At 39.7% G+C, this 16763-nt stretch overlaps 1 protein-coding gene and 1 long non-coding RNA gene across 2 annotated transcripts in view; both read right to left on the bottom strand.

The window, feature by feature from the left end:
* Positions 1 to 5728: 5728 nt before the first annotated feature.
* Positions 5729 to 7420, bottom strand: LOC134802932 (uncharacterized). The gene is made up of 2 exons (XR_010145908.1): positions 7325 to 7420; positions 5729 to 7165 (listed from the first exon to the last, which is right to left on the bottom strand). It is a non-coding gene; the product is annotated as an uncharacterized LOC134802932 (long non-coding RNA).
* Positions 7421 to 8450: 1030 nt separating this feature from the next.
* LOC134800761 (rho guanine nucleotide exchange factor 18) overlaps positions 8451 to 16763 on the bottom strand; it is a 70547-nt gene continuing 62234 nt past the window's right edge. Inside the window, exons 31-34 of the mRNA XM_063773309.1 lie at positions 12737 to 12843; positions 12025 to 12123; positions 9290 to 9381; positions 8451 to 8598 (exon numbers count right to left, since the gene is read on the bottom strand). Coding sequence (XP_063629379.1) covers positions 8451 to 8598; positions 9290 to 9381; positions 12025 to 12123; positions 12737 to 12843 — 446 coding nt within the window. The remainder of the gene's footprint in view (positions 8599 to 9289; positions 9382 to 12024; positions 12124 to 12736; positions 12844 to 16763) is intronic.

Genomic DNA, 16763 nt, shown 5'->3' with positions numbered 1-16763 from the left:
CAAGCTGCAAAAGTGCTTGGCCAATTTATGAATGATACCTATTCATAGTGTCCATGCGTTTTTGCAATCTACTTTCTGCTACTATATTCCGTAAACTTGGCTTTACAAAACAAGTATTTACTTTTTTCGTAAAAATCTAATACCTTTAAACGAGCAATTCTCGTTTATATACCTACATGTATATATTTCGGGGATCTCGGAAACGGCTCTAACGATTTCGATGAAATTTGCTATATGGGGGTTTTCGCCGTTTTCGAGGGCGATAAACCGATCTTATCTCTGGGAAAACGAGCATTTTTGAGTTTTTGTATGATATATATATATGCCCAGATGTTGTGTAAATTAAGCATTTGATATTGAAAATAACGCACAGATTTTTGTGACGGAAAGTTCTTATGTATGTCCTAATCCTAAATTAATGTAAGTAATTTCTACATAAAGTAATTGCCTATACCTAAATGTAGAAAATACTCGTATACTTTAGTGCCCTATGCTTAATCCGCTAACCCGCTTAGGGTTTGCTTGCTATATTAAATTTTTATAGTTGCAGAGTTGCACTAGGTACACCTAGAAATTGGTATGAGCTAATATCAGCCATAGTACATTGTTTCAAAATTATATATCTATCTTCTCGGTATGTTATTAAAATAATCTAAACAAACAAAACCACGTGGTCAAAATGTTACTAATATTTGCGTGAACATTTTTAGGTTTTGTTTATTTCTTTTAAAAACCTACCTAAATGAAGAGTCGAGATTATGTCTAATTGTTTTTATAAGAATTAAATATTTAACTTTTTTTGTTTAATATTGTCTTTAAAATAGCATAGCCCACATAGAGTGAGAGTCAGGAACCAGCCGCCTCGCGAGGAAATTGCCTCGTGAAACGTTGGTCTGGGAAGAGGCAAACGCACGCACGGAAATTTACTCGCGAGGGTGTTCTGATTGATGGGAGGGGGTTTCCATTTGTCCCCGCCGGGCACAGATGGGAATAGGTGCATTCATATAAATCATTCCCATCTGTCCCCGCCTCATGTATGGCGGGGGACAAATGGGAATACACCGCGAGGAGTCATCTTGTGTGGACTTACTCCCATCCTCTTATTTCATTTAAAAAAATTATTTGTTGACATAAAGCAGTCGTTGTAAATTCATTCAGAATATCCGGACATTCGAGGTACCGTCGGTTGTAAGTTGGATGAAGCAGAGGAAGGTATTAATTAGAAGAATACCAGCAAAATAAAAGTCGGGATGATTCTAAGTAAATGTTTATTCATTCATCTATTCTAAATACAAAGCGGACGTGGTCCGCGAATCGTCACAGAAAGTTGACAAAATATACTAACATCACTCGCAAGTGACCAACGAAACGTATACACATACAATTAAATTTAATATCAATACTAGACGAAGTAAATGAGCATAACATTGAGCAATACATCGCTGTATTGTCGTTATTACAACGAAAACTGGAGGGATCCAAGGAGTAAAGTAATTTGTTTAAAGCTTATTGTTAAATATTGCCACGAAATAACTTAGTTAGAGCTACGGCCAAGAGCTGCCCCTGCTAAAACTATCCTTAACAAGGTGGTATAGGTGGTATCCTTAACAAGGTGCTGGTACAGCAATTTGATCTAACTTTTCGTCCATTTGATAAACAAAACTGCGCTGTCACCGACAATAGTACTACAGAATAAACCGCCTCACGAGGAAATTGCTTCGCGAAGCAGGTTCTTCATTAAAACTAGTGTTCAGACGATATATACAAAGATCATAGCACAAAAACAATGAAACGAGTAATAGGTTTAATGTGGTAAGTTCCATTTCTTCACCGTAACTTTAACGTAAATAATTAATTATCATTGTGCTTTGCGACCTCTGTTTATATGTTGTGCACATTTCAGTTTTATTCACAATTTAACCATACAATGTATTTTGTGGAAATTATACGGTTTAGTTCATGTATTACAATGATTTAAAATTATAATTTTGATAGTAGTTACCATGTCAGTGACACGCGTAATATTGTTCCTCTCAATGTAAATGCACTATGAATAGTAAATGATTAGAGGAACGTACATATATTAGGTAGCTGAAACCACGCAACGTTACTTTAGAAGGCACGGACGATACCCGCTGAGAACTAGGTCACATATGTAACTGGTGAATATTACATATTTTTTGCTGTAGATTTTAGTTGCTCCCTATTGCTAGCATTGCAAGGAGCAAAATCATAACAGGCATTTTTCCAGGCTTTCTTTAAGGACCGTTTATAACAAAAAAGGTAGTTTAGTAGTAATTAAACAAAAATTATGTAAGTACCTATAGTATTTTTAACAATTTTGCGGTTTGTAATGAGTGTATTTAGAAAACTAAAGTTTTTTTTTATACAATTCATAAGTATATTACCTATATGAATTTTTAAAGTGAAGTGTTAAATAAATAATTTATCCGTTATCACTTTATTGTAGAATATGAAAATATTTTTATTCTGATTACAATCAACCCTCAGAGGAGTTCAATAAGTTAAATGCAATATTATGCTTAGATCTATATTAGCAAAAATACCCAAGGAATAAAACTTTACATTCTATAAGGAACAATAACATTAAATGCATTATCTGGCCATTGCTTGTAATAATCTTTAGATAGCAACATTTATGTCGAACAAGAAATATTGTTGGTGATATTGCTAGGTAGATTGCATATGATATTTGTGAAATATTTAAGGAAACAATGGCCGAAAAGAATATCGAAAGTGCATAAAATACTTCATTAAAGTTAACATCCTACATGAGCTGGCACTTGCGTCGAACGATCAGAAAAATAGAACATTATATATTATTGTCATGATGTTCTCGGATCGGAACACCTAGCCGCGGGGCTTGCTACCAACTACTAGAGATAACTTATACATTAAGTACAGCTGTAATTATATTTAGAATCATTGCCCCCGTCATACGGCATAAAGTACCGTTAGTTGAATGAAAATACTTGTAACATTGGTGCTGAATTTCACGAGAAATATCATTAAATTAAAAATTATATACATACAGTGCTGTTACGTTAGCATGACTAAGTGTCAAGTCAGTCCCGCGAGGTGACTTCTCGCGTCTTTTCGCACAGTACGAACTAGAAAGGCGTAGGTCTAACTCGTGCGCAACTCGACTCAAGCAGATTGACAAGTCAATAAATTGGTACAGAAAATAATATGGACAATGATATATAATAACAACACTCTACAAACAACTAAAAACATGTATATTCCAAGCCCTGCCTAGCTGCCGACGAACCAATCTATTCTTAACCCGATTATTATTTAATATTTATATACTAATACAAAGATTGCCATGACATTATTAGACTTTTAAACATGAATTCATGTAAAATATTATTGCAATTAAAATGCTCATTCACAATAGATACCTAATTTCATTCATTCGGTATAATTTATGATACACTTACATTATGTCCAACATCAACGTCAATATATATACACAATACACAGTATGAAAAGGTATCCTAAACAAGAAAATAGTAGTTTTAAATATCACCATTTCTAAAGACTAAATAGTAAAATGGATTACAGTAAATGCACAAAAAATAGTTACTAAGTCTCACGAGTTCTTGTAAATATAGTGTTGAGTTCATTAAACAATTTGAGTGCGCAGAAAGTTTTAGGTGGCACGAATTACAGCGCTTCGGAGCATTCTGTTATTGCATCTAACTATAAAACCATGTGAAGAGATCGTTAATATTGCGTCGTATTAGGCATAGTAGGTACCACAAAATCACACAACAATAGTGCAATACTACCACTACGGTCTATAAGTTCAACAATTAATTAAGTAACCAGTAATATTTTTGTGTTTTCCGCCATGTATGAAACTGTTTTGCCTCAGAACTAAGTAATTAGTCGGGTCCACACATAACGAGCCGCTTCACGAGGTAATCGCCGGGCGAAGCACTTCAGTTGGTGGACACGTAACGTACCTCGCCCGAGGCATAATGCGTTTGCCTCGCCGAGGCACGTCTACACAGACCAAGCTGCTTCGCGCGGCAATATCCTCGCGAGGCGGCTCGTTTTGTGTGGACCCACCTATTCATATAATTGTCACACCTAAACCAAGATATTAGAGTTAATTTTGGACCATACTTAGGAGATTTTAGACTATAGTTATGTGGTTTACAGTACTCAATCGCCTTGTATTATACGATGAAAACGCTGTTACCGTGCCACAAGTTGAATATCGCTCTCAAACATCAGTAAAAATTACAATATAATATAGTGCAGTGAAACGTGACCGTGAAAATTTGGCATGTGATAATTTTTGGCATAGCAAGTTGTTGCTCCATTCACGCACAATATTTTGTAGGTTTGCAATAGACTTTGCTACAAAGTTGTAAAATAGCTTCTGATTTTCTAATGCATGATTTCGCAGAGTAATTCAAATTTAATTTTATATTATGTGTCTGTATCATAAGAATCTTAAGTTAAATGAGTATCTGAGCTGCCTCATGTTAGCATTAGACCCACTTTCCTATTGCCTGTCATTTATACTTGTGGTGACTAGTTTGGAACACTTCTTCACCTATAAGAGCGATTATCTAACTTTTCCATAGTAGTATAGAACACATATTATTATATTAACCTGAATGCCGTTCATTCACTTAAATTATGTACAAGTTAAAAATAAAAATATCAGAAGTAGGTAAACTTTTCCATATACAGGTATATTCCTACCCCGTTATTCATAAAAGTTTACGGGCCTGATTTAGTTAAATTATGTTTTATCCCGTTCTTACAAATACATAAGTCAAAATCACAGATAAAGACAAACGATTCATAGCTAATTCAGGCCAGTAACGCGTTTATGAATAATGCCAATAGTCATTATGGATTAGTCTATTAAGGTTACCTCAGATACTTTCTGAATAAAAATAAATTCTCGTCAATATGGATTAAAATATAGTTACTTACTGATAATTTATGTGTGATGAAATATTCAAGCTGTTGGCCGCGATCACGACCAGTGAAACCTGTGTCGAAACGTCGGTAAATAAAGGTAATAAAAAAAAATCGCGTTAGACCTGTCCATAAATGTCAGTTTAATATGTGTTCAAAACGCGAAAGTTTTAAATATTAAATATTCAAAAGTTAGATAAAAGTTCAGTAAAGGTTTTCTAAAATGAACAGTCTAAAGAAATATGGCTGCGAATAAACGTATGTAGAACATAATACCGATAATGATGACTGTTATCACTCACGACATTTATGCTACAATTATCACTCGTCCGACCATACAATTACGAACCGTATTCTCACAGATATAGAGTACATTTGACAATGGAGACTATAACACTTTATTATATAAACGTTCAACATGCTATGTACACTGACAGTATACAGTTATAAGCTTATTCCGAAAAGTGTAAAGTTAAAAACAGTATGTCAACAATTTAAAATATAAGTAGTTTTTAAAACAGTGTGCTATTTAGTAAAAAAGTGTTTTTTTATTAACTGGTACTTCAAATTTTAACAATAAAAGTGTCGCTGAAGATTTTTGTCAGAACAGTGGTCGGATTGTAGTTTTTTAACACTTATATGTCGAAACATTGCAAGTGTCAAAACAAATACAAATGTAATAATCCGTATCACTATTGGGACAAATAGAGATTTTTTGAAATAGGTACATTTATTCATAGTTATATATTTTCTTCAGTTATACTTATATTAAAAGTTAGAACAGTTTTAAACCTCTCTGTTGTAGGTTTGAAGACTATACATATTTATAACTACAACGCGCTTTGCCGAGTAACAAGTGTTAGTCAGGAATCTTATAAAAATGTGTCATAACAACAGTTTACGCTATAACATAGTTTTGATCGAGACGCCATTTTTGGTACAAGGAGATTTCTAAAAGCCAATAATCATAAACAAAGTCTTACATTTTAGGCACGTTTTTAGTTAAAGTATATAAAATTATATACGTAAAACAAAGGTGTAATTTCTTACATTGAAGTAGCAACGAAAACATGAATACCATATGAGTGTCTTATCTGTTTCAAAAACCTTGTAATGCTCACAGTCGTATTTAAAGTACTTTAAGTTCGATGAAATCATTTTCAATCGGAAAGAGTTGCATCTGTTTTGTTTCGGTTTATTTTCGCTCAAACCTAAATCAACTTTATTTACTACACTATAGGTTCAAATTTCACTGGCAAATATTCTTTGTTTTTTGTACGGCTGGGCCTTAGGAGGTAAAGTTAAGCTCTGGTTTCATAGTGGCTATCTCCATACAAAATACTACTTATCCATATTTAGCCGTATTGTTTTGTATGGAGACGGCCGCTATATGCACCGCTATCCTAGGAAAACAGAGCTTCAGCGGCCTTTTGGGGCATTATTGGACACAGTAATGTCATGTCACCATGTACCAAAAGGCGTCCCGATTGAGTTGTCGTAACTCTCAAACCTCTACTCTAACTCGAATGTTTAATGTATATGTCAACAACAAGATTTCAAGTTTCCAAAACATCTAGTGTAACAACTTTATATTCACTATAGACCGTATTCGTAGTCATTTGGCTACTAGCATAGGTTTTTGATATCTTAAATATAATCGCCCGCCTCGCTATTGTATAATGACTCCTATTGTAATGTCATAAAATTGATATTAGATTGACTTATGGCAAATAACTGCTTTCTAATGTAGGGGTGAAGCTCGTGTCTTATTATACTTTAAAGTTATATTTCTCATGAGAGCTGCCTTTAAAATACTGTTTATTAAATTAATATGAAGTAATAAAATAGAGATCACTTTATGGAATGTTCAATTTAAAGTTTGTACTTTTCGAGTGATTTGATATTTGTTTCAAATAAAATAAGTACGATGGCCCCTGTAAGTACGTAACGGTGATTAAAATTTACTTATATATAATACAAAAATAGTTTAAAGCGTAATATTAAGTTCATTAAAATAATTATAGAATCATAACGGGGGGAATGTATTATTACACTGTGACACGCGTAAGTCACAATTGTGTTGTCACATAATACCTTTTTATTTAAGGTCAATACTGGTAAGTGTAGCTGGCCCTCACACCTGGGTCTGTTTACACATTGATTAGTATTTATTGCGAGTTTATACATTTGTTACTTACTACTCGCGTTTAGTAACTGTAAAGTATCCAGTAAATCCCTCGGGATATTTATATTAGCGGGAGCACAAGGAAACACAACCGTTAGGAATCTACATATATTGCAAGAATGAGTCTTAGATCTACCCGCGCTGTCAAGCGCTTATTAATGTATTTGTATGTACCTACATTACAGTAACAAATGTATAAACTTGCAATAAACACTAATCAATGTGTAAACCGGCACATTTATCAGTGTTTATTGCGAGTTTATACATTTGTTACTTACTAATTGCGTTTAGTAATAAATGTATAAACTTGCAATAAACACTAATCAATGTGTAAACCGGCACATTTATCAGTGTTTATTACGAGTTTATACATTTGTTACTTACTACTCGCGTTTAGTAACAAATGTATAAACTTGCAATAAACACTAATCAATGTGTAAACCGGCACATTTATTAGTGTTTATTGCGAGTTTATACATTTGTTACTTACTAATTGCGTTTAGTAATAAATGTATAAACTTGCAATAAACACTAATCAATGTGTAAACCGGCACATTTATGAGTGTTTATTGCGAGTTTATACACAGGCCCAGGTGTGAGGGCCAGCTACACTTACGAGTATTGACCTTACTTGTGACCTTCAGCTTTTTTGGAGGTAAAAAGCATATGTTGAATGTAGGGATGTGTTGTCGGTAACAGTGTTTATGTCACTTAGATTTAATGTAAGTACGGGTGTGTGTGTCGTTTGGGCATGTATTAAAGAGTCGGGTGTCCATAACTTACCGAGGTACTATAAATAAATGTAAGAGAGTTGAGATAAGTGTTAAAATCAAGTACGTGGCAGTGCCTTTAGAGATCTAGATTACACCTTTATGAATATTAATAAATAATTTTATAGCAATTAATTATGTCTCGAGTCTCTTAACCGCTTGGCATCGTATTTTGCAATACACTCATTTTTTAAACGGTTTTGCAAGTTATGTTAAGAAAAGTTAAGGTGCGTTTTGTATGGTAAAAGTTGAAGTCGAGACATCGCCACATCGTCTGAAAGTACCAAGACTGTAAGTACCAAGTAAACGTAATATGTACCTAAAAACGTTCATTAAACGTAAAGCCTATTCCGTCAAACGCGATTTTTTCGAAGACTTAACACATCTTTAGTATCTTTTGTAAGTCGACTCGCCGTTCAATGTTGAATGGGGCATTACCAGTAATGAACGTCTCGGCTGGTCCCCGGCAGTTAGGACAGGCGGCAGTCTCAGGAGCGCCGCGCGTGCGGCGGCGGCGGCGCGCGCGGGGGTCAGAAGTAGATCACCTCCTCCTCCCCCGCGCCCGCGCTACCCCCCGCACTACCCGCACCCCCCGCACCCCCGCCGCCCGCCGGCGCCGAGTGAGCGTCCGGCGTGCGCACGCGGAACTTGTCCGGCAGCTTGGGGTATGTGTTTGTTCTGAAATTATATGATTAATTGCAGTTTGTGTGCCAGATTTTGGACTTTATTGCTGATAAGTCAGTAAAGCTCCGGTTTCTTAGGGTAGCGGTGCCGTCATATAGCGGCCGTCTCCATACTAAATACTACTCGTCCTTATTTAGCCGTATTATTTTGTATGGAGACGGCCGCTATATAACGGCACCGCTACCCTAGGAAAACCGAGTATAAGGGTCGTAATAAATGATTTTACTTTATGCTCTCGAACATACATAATAAGCAACTTTCTGCCGCTTACCCGCAACTTTACGAGCACGAGAAGTGAAAAATAGTAGATTGTTAACCAAGGGATGAAATAATGCCTTTCACCCGAGTTAAACACTCTACTTTTCATTTCGAATACGAGGAAAGTAAAATGCATGTGTTTTTTAAAATGACTAAGTATAAATTTTTATAGTATTTTTTAGGGTACTTTCAATTAACAATTTAAGCAAAAGTATCGTTATTTATGGAATGGGAAGTCGAATATCAGAATTGAAATTGTATAACAAATCCATTTAAACCCAAATTTCAATTGCTTATCGTAAAAAAAAAGATCGTACTTCGAACCTAAAATGCTCTAGTGCAGAAACGTATCATTTTCTGCACACCTTTTAGAACAACAATGCCCCTCTTTCAGAGCATGAGAAATGAAAATAATTGATTGTGGTACCTGGTAGCCTTATTATTGAGCGGCGGTTGTGTAGGTAACGGGGCGGGCGAGCTGCCGGTGCGCGTGTGGTGTATCACGAGCCCCGTCGAATGCTGGAAACATAGCGAACTGAGTCCATACTGAACTAGATCAAATGGTGGTAAATTTTGAGCTATACATTAACCCCCTTATTCATAAATCTTTACGGTCCTGATTTAATTAAATTAAGTTTTATTCCATTCTTACAAATACACAAGTCAAAATGACAGATAAAGACAAACGATTCATAGCTAATTCAGGCTAATAACGCATTTATGAATAACGCCAATAGTGTTTAATTATATTTGTGGCTTTCCATTAGATAAGGGTCTTTATGCTTCATGCGCATAAAAACCATTCCATCAGAAAATAGTCCTTGTGCTCCAATGTGCATAAGGACCATTTTCTAATGGAAAGATCCTTACGCACATGAACCATATTAAGGACCCTTTGATGGAAAGCCACATTTGACGGCTTGCCGCGGCATCTTGTTGATTGGGGACGTTATGTTTAACAGACTTCAAAATAAAGATATGGATTTTCTTATTGTTTGCACATATGTATTGTATATAATACCTATATGTAGAGAATGCCTTTAGGCATTAAGTCCGCTATTTGTACTTTATTTGTTATAAAGTTTAAAATAAATAATATAAAGGGTGCCTAGCGGAGGGTTTTCAAAATTTGATTTAAAAAAATTTAAACCACATTCACTTCTTGTATAATATATGAAGCATTTGTCCAGCAAGATTTATTTGATTTCAGACTTATCTGTGCATTCCAGAAGAAATATACCTAAGGGCCTACCGCCGACATCGAAAAATTAATAATCGTCATCTCTCTTGCATACTCAAGCGATACAGCTAACAATTTTCAATTTTCCGACGTTGGCGATAGGCCCTCTGCTACCTATGACATTAAAAGCTGAACAGACGAAATGGTTGTAAATATACACCTATCTACGCGAAGTCTTAGATCCATATTAACAGGGGCCAAATGTTTTGTTTGAAGGGCCGACCACACTGGAACCCAACTTATACGCAGAGACGTGACGGTGCGGCACGTCAACGTCTTTAAAGGCGTGTGCACACCGGATGCGTAACGTGTGCGGAGACGTGCTCGTGCACTTGCGCATTATAATATACAGATCCGTACGCACTCGCAGCCGGTGTGTCTTTAGCAGCAGCGCGGTCGATCCTATAATTTTAGTTATTATTTTACATGATAAATACACAAAAACGTATTTAAATCGAGCCACTGTTTATAGGCTTCTCTAAAGCAGCGGTCGGCAACCTTTTAACAGCCAAGGGCCACATAGTAGTTAACGATGAGTAAGTTGACGCGGGCCGCACTTTGTTAATATTTATGACTTTATCAGACATTGTCGTTTGTCAATATTACATAGCCAGGGAGGCTCGCAGGCCGCAAGTGACAGTTTCACGAGCCGCATGCGGCCCGCGGGCCGCAGGTTGCCGACCGCTGCTCTAAAGTGACCCATTTTGGCATTGTTATTGAATTTATTTTTATCACTTTCAATACGGTTTTTGCGGAAATGGGGAAATGGCGCCTATTAACATGATTCTAAGATGTTTTTTGTAACTAACAGCCAATCGCAGTGCAAATACTAAAGCCAATTACATTTCTTTATGGACCCGAATAAATTGTACAGAATTAAAAATAATTTACAGATACATACAATATACTTATTTTTACAAAATGACAGTAAAAGTGAGAGAGAAATAGAGGTAGAAGGAAATGTTTTCACTCTTTAATTTTCTTTAGGAGTGAGCAAGAAAGAAATTAATACAAAATAGTAGTACATATTTCGTAGGATAAAATTCATTCTAAAACATTGAATAGTAAAATAGTTCGTTTACTTTATACTTACTCAGTTTGAATTGATTTATAATACGGTAAATAAATTAATTTAAATATTTTTTTTTTATAATTTCTACAATTATTCGGGTATCTCGAAAGGGCAGAGGGGTGTATTCTATACAACAGTGAATTTGGAAGACACAGCTAGTACTCGACAGTCTCGACACCAATAACGTACTTACAAAACAAACTTTGATGTTAAAATACGTTTGGATACTCGAATTCCTGAAAACCAACCATTTGATCTGTTTTGTACAGGATAAAGATAATACAGGGGTAAGAGAATCAATTGAAATAAATTAGTAGGATATAACACCGATATATTGGCCTCCAAAATACCAATCGTATTTTGTGCAATTGTAACTTTTGAACTCTGCTTTCTTTTACTAACCTGGCCCCGTAGACAACAGACCAATCGCTAACACTGCGTAGCGATCGAAACATAACTGTCACTGTCACAAAGACAATAAATAAGAAATATGGAAGATTGATAAAGAAACATTAAGCGATTCGATGGCGAAGCGCAAGCGATTGTCACCTTGGCTAGGCCGCCTGAGCTTTTTGATGAGAAGCAATAATAGGTGTTTTACCCTATTTGAGACATTAAGATATTTGGGATAAAATACTTAACTTGTGTTAAATAACAATAATTGTTTTATTTTTTAATACACTCAGTAATTTTTTTTATGATTTTTCATTTTGTAATATAAAAACGAAAAATCAAGTGGAATAAGACAACAAACATCACATGAAACAAACTTATTCTGAGTCCTAACTAATTTGCGCATACAAATGTACTATTTCAAATTCTAACAACTTAGTAATAAAGTCCAAATTACCTCGCTCGGGGACTCGTGTAGGCGGTGGTAACCGGGCGGCGGCTGCTGTGACTTGCCACTAGCTAGCTTTAGTGGTAACTGCTGTTTTATCACCATTTGCTGGAAGGAAAGACACATGTAGAAAGAAAAAATAAAATAGGAGGATATATCGGCCATATAGAGGATTACGGTTAAGTATTGCGGCCCGCAGTCTGCGCCGGTCCGTCACCGTAAACGCAAGCTCCTGATGACACTCCTCGGTACGGAGTGAAACATGTCGAGTGTTTAGCGACTTAAAATACGTTCTTAATATATTTAATACATTACGGTTAAGGATTAAGAGGAAATCTCAAATTATGTTTAATTTTATTGCTACCATTTTTTTGTATTATACACGAAAATTCAAAATCACTGTATGTACGTTTGGGACATACTAATGTAATGTATTATTTCTCAAATCCAATAAACGTTTTAGTTTATAAATATGATACAGAGTCCATTTGTTCACAGATTGATCCCTCTTTCTGGATATAATTATCTTCGTGAGTCTAAATGTACATTAAAATGTACATATTCGTTGCAATCTAATTTGAACCTTTCATGAAAAAAATAAAGAAGCATTTCTTTTGTTTCAATTCATTCCAAGTTACTTATAGAACAAGGTTCAAATAAAAAATTGGAAAACTTTCTATGGTAGGTCTTACGAGGTACGAGTATGGTTGTAGAAACTTACGGAGATGGCAGCGGTGGCGCGACTTTCGTTCTGCGCCGATAGGAGCTGCGGGGGAGGCAGGGCTCGCGGCGGCGGCGCACCCTCCGACCCTGTCGAGCCGCGACTGTCTGCAGAACAGAAAAATAATATAAAAATTTTACCTTCCAATAAAATTGGTATTATGTTTCCTTCCACGTCGGATATCTTCATTGAGAGAGCAACGCGATCGTTGACCGATAGATGCCGCTAGCGTCTATGTAGTCGCTCCGCCCCACGCCGTGACGTAGTTCCGCTTCCTCCCTGCCAACCATTGCTCGCTTCACGCTGCTCGCCGCCACCATGTCATTGTTGAGGAGAAGTACCGTCGGCATAAAAGTAGCCTAGTAGCCTGCCAGGAAGGCATTACTCAGATATCCGACGTGGAAGGAAACATAATACCAATTTTATTGGAAGGTAAAATTTTTATATTATGTGTTCCGTTCCACGTCGGATATCTTCATTGAGACCTGTTTATTATCTCCTGGTGGCGAGTCAGCGGGCGCGCAAGCGTTAGGGCTACACCTACTGTCATAGAACTCAGAGAAAGAATAAATATATACGCCATATTGCAACCCATGAAATCACAGTGACTCGTTATAATGATGCATTACAGGAAATTGAGAATTTAAATTGTAATCCCAGGTTCGAATCTGACGTTAAACTGGTTTGAGAGATTTCTCATTCGAAATCGCATCCGAACCGCAGAATCTCGGCGAGTCATGATCCCAATTAACTTAAGCCAAAATATCGCTAAGTGGATAGTTTTCCAGCCAATATAGTTATTGAGTACATCGTGGATCGAAAGCAATCGTAGGCGAGGCCGGCTTAGATGAGACTGTGGCTGAAATAAATAAGCGCAGTGTCCCCTAACATTTGTGTAATTCTCGCAAGCTGACGTACCTAGACTACCTACTTACTGGGTCTATACATTATTCCGGAGCTTCTAAGTGTCAAGTCGGTAAGACACGTTTTCTGGTTTAGAGCCGAATTTCGGACACAAAATAATAGCGTGAAAATTAACTATGCAATTACCCGGGCTACAGTGTAGTAGACTAAGGTCATTGACCCTGCGGTCTGATGCCAACAGCAAATGTGCGGCAGCTCTTCTATCGTACTTCTTCTAACGTACCTAACGTTGTAGGGCTATTCAAATTAGGGCAAGTAGATTTCTCGCGTCCCAAGCTAGTGGTTTGGGAGGCGCTGGTCTCGCTATTAATGGCGTTGGAAGAAGGCATAGTGTCCGATAGTGGTTCACATACAGCACTTGTTACAGGCTTATGAACAAGTATCATTCTGAAAGCTAACATGGACAATAGAAATAGATGTCTGAGATAGCTCGCTACTTCACTGGGTATTAGAGGTACCTGGCAGTCGATCTTATTTTTGATGCACCATGAAGACCATTTCTACATTGTGGGTGTACAGGCGGCCTAGAGAAGGGGACGATCTAGGGAGTGCTCCCGTTACTGGTTTTCAATACAAACATAGTACCGGAACCGGGAATACCAGGTTCCTCCATATTAGTGAGACAGTGACAGTTGCGTCTCGTTCGCTACGTAGCGTTAGCCCTTGGCATGTTGCATTCATGCGCCAGTCACGCCAGTAGGTACATCACAGCGGACGTCACTCCTGATCTCGCCAGCTCGGTATTGGAGCGTCCTATCTGACAGGAGCTACGCCTCATTCTTAAGGTCGTTGACTCGTAAGAGAGGGCGGTCTGATGCTGTGTTCACAGGACCGCCAGTAAATTGCAAGCTTACCACAGCTGCGTGAAGGCTCTCCTTATCACGCCGTCACAGTAAACAGATTAGGCTGGCAGGTGGAGACATCCATACCAAGTCGTATCACCGGCAGCTGCCAGACGCGACGTGGTAGCAGTTCAGAGTATGTTAAGAAATACCGTGACATAGTGCGAAGACTCTCGAAAGCGGAGGCTGGCCAACAAGGCGCCTATCAGGCGAAGATAGTCTCGGCGGCTTCTGGGCGTAGCTGCCACTCGGGCGCGTAGTGACTTCTTGATAAACCGTCGCCCTCGGGGGTTGTACCGACCTGGTAAGTAGTAAGGAACCAGCGCGACTTGTAGACGATCTGCTGGCATCAGCAGTTTTTGCGACAGCCGTGGTAACGGAGGGGATGTAGTGTCGCCGTCGTTTTATGTATACTGTAGTGGTGCGGTTGTATGTTTACACTTCTGTCGTCAGCGCTGCAGATGTGGCCCGTTAACGGTTACTCTTCACTGAAAGGGTCTTACCTCGTACATTGTCTACCAATATTGGAGATTGTAACGGACTGCTTGCATAAGATGAGGGAGGAAGTGGCGCGAGGCTTCGTGTTGCTGAGGACTGCGAAGGTGTCACCTTCCTCCATGAACTAAAGTTTGCGAGTTTGAGACTGAACAGGAGGCGTTGAGTCTCATTTCTGCGAGAAACTCGGCAGCAAGGCAGGCCTGTATGTCGCGAAAAAAAAAAACTTTCAATCGGGGTGTTGTGTCGCGTGTCCCACGTGATGTCTAGGAGCGTGATAGTTTAATTCGCTTTATCCGAAAAAACACCCTATATCGAGCTAGTATAGGGGTATGGTCGCATGCTTTTAAGGAAATCGAACTAATGAAATCAAGTCTAAAATCGATTTTGGCGCTTGCGTAACAAAACTGTTTCGATAAAGTCGAAGACAGACAGATGTAAACTGTTGGAGTCCTCCTGGCCCCTTAGCACCGGAAACTCAAGCTTGTTCAGGCGCAGCGGGTTTATTTATCCCATTTTGTTTATTATGGGCTTGGCGCACGAGAAAGACTTTGTAAGACGGAACTTAAGCTGGAGAGCGCGGGCAAGCAAAGATAATTTTGTGAAGTCTGCAGACCTTTTCGATGCCTTTCACCTCGGTTTTGAGCGGTCGCACAGGGCCTTGTCGCTAGATGTTCTCCGGTTGGATCACTCCATGGCCTCGAGAAGTCGTAGGAACCTCGAAGCGGCACGGCTCCTCGTCGATCAGCACCTTTATGAAGCCCGGGAACGCGACGTATTTTCCTCTGAGTATCGACATATCTTACCGCTTTCAACTCCGGGCAGTCGAGCCACGCAGGACGAAGCTCCTTACGACCTTTTCTGCCGTCGCCGGAGGATTCCTTAACCGAAAACAAGAGCTTAGCGGTCTGTTCGTGCTGTGGCACCATAGCTATAGGCGCCTGCGTACCTCAATGGGACCATGTGAACAGGACAAAACTGATCGGCGGCAGGTAAGTTCGCGGTGGTATTCTTGCGAACAGAACATGGGCGCCATTGCAAGGGAGGATCGTCGTGGTTGCAGCATCGGTGGACAGCATCGACGTGATTGTCGGTGCCATCATGGCAACCGCCGCCGCTCAGGAGGCGCCGGTGCGTGAAGCTAGAGGCGCCATCGTGGCGGCCGGCTCGGGAGGCACCGGTGCGTGAGGCCGGGCGGCGCTATCATGGCGGCCGCCACTGGTTCGGGAGGAGCTGGTGCGTGAGGCGAGGACCCGTCGTGGCGGCCCGCTCTAGAGGCGCTGTCGCGTAAGGCGGGCGGCTCCATCGTGGCGGCCCCCGCCGCCGGTTCGGGAGGCGCCGGTGCGTGAGGCGAGACGCGCCATCGTGGCGGCCAGCTCGGGAGGCACCGGTGCGTGAGGCGGCCGCCGCCTGGCTCGGGAGGCACTGGTGTGAGGCGAGAGGCGCCATCGTGGCGGCCAGATCGAGGCGCAAGTGCGCAAGGCGGTGGTGCCATCGTGGCGGGCGGCGCCGTTGTGGCGGCCGCCGCCGCCGGCTTGGAAGGCGTCGGTGCGTGATGCGAGAGGCGCCATTGTGGCGGCCAGCTCGGGAGGCACTGGTGCGTCGGTCACCGTAGCCAGGCTCAGGTGCGTGAGGCGAGAGGCGCCGTCGTGGCGGCCAGCTCGATAGGCGCCGGGCCGATGGCTGGCTCGTAGCACTTATCATCACGGCGACACTGCTGCCCTCGGCGGCGCCATCGTGGTGGCCACCACCGGCGCGTAGGTCAC

This window comes from Cydia splendana, chromosome 2 (assembly GCF_910591565.1).
Source record: "Cydia splendana chromosome 2, ilCydSple1.2, whole genome shotgun sequence".
NCBI classification, from domain to species: domain Eukaryota; kingdom Metazoa; phylum Arthropoda; class Insecta; order Lepidoptera; family Tortricidae; genus Cydia; species Cydia splendana.
The sequence above is the reverse complement of the archived record's forward strand: the minus strand, read 5'-3'. Positions and strand labels throughout refer to the sequence as shown.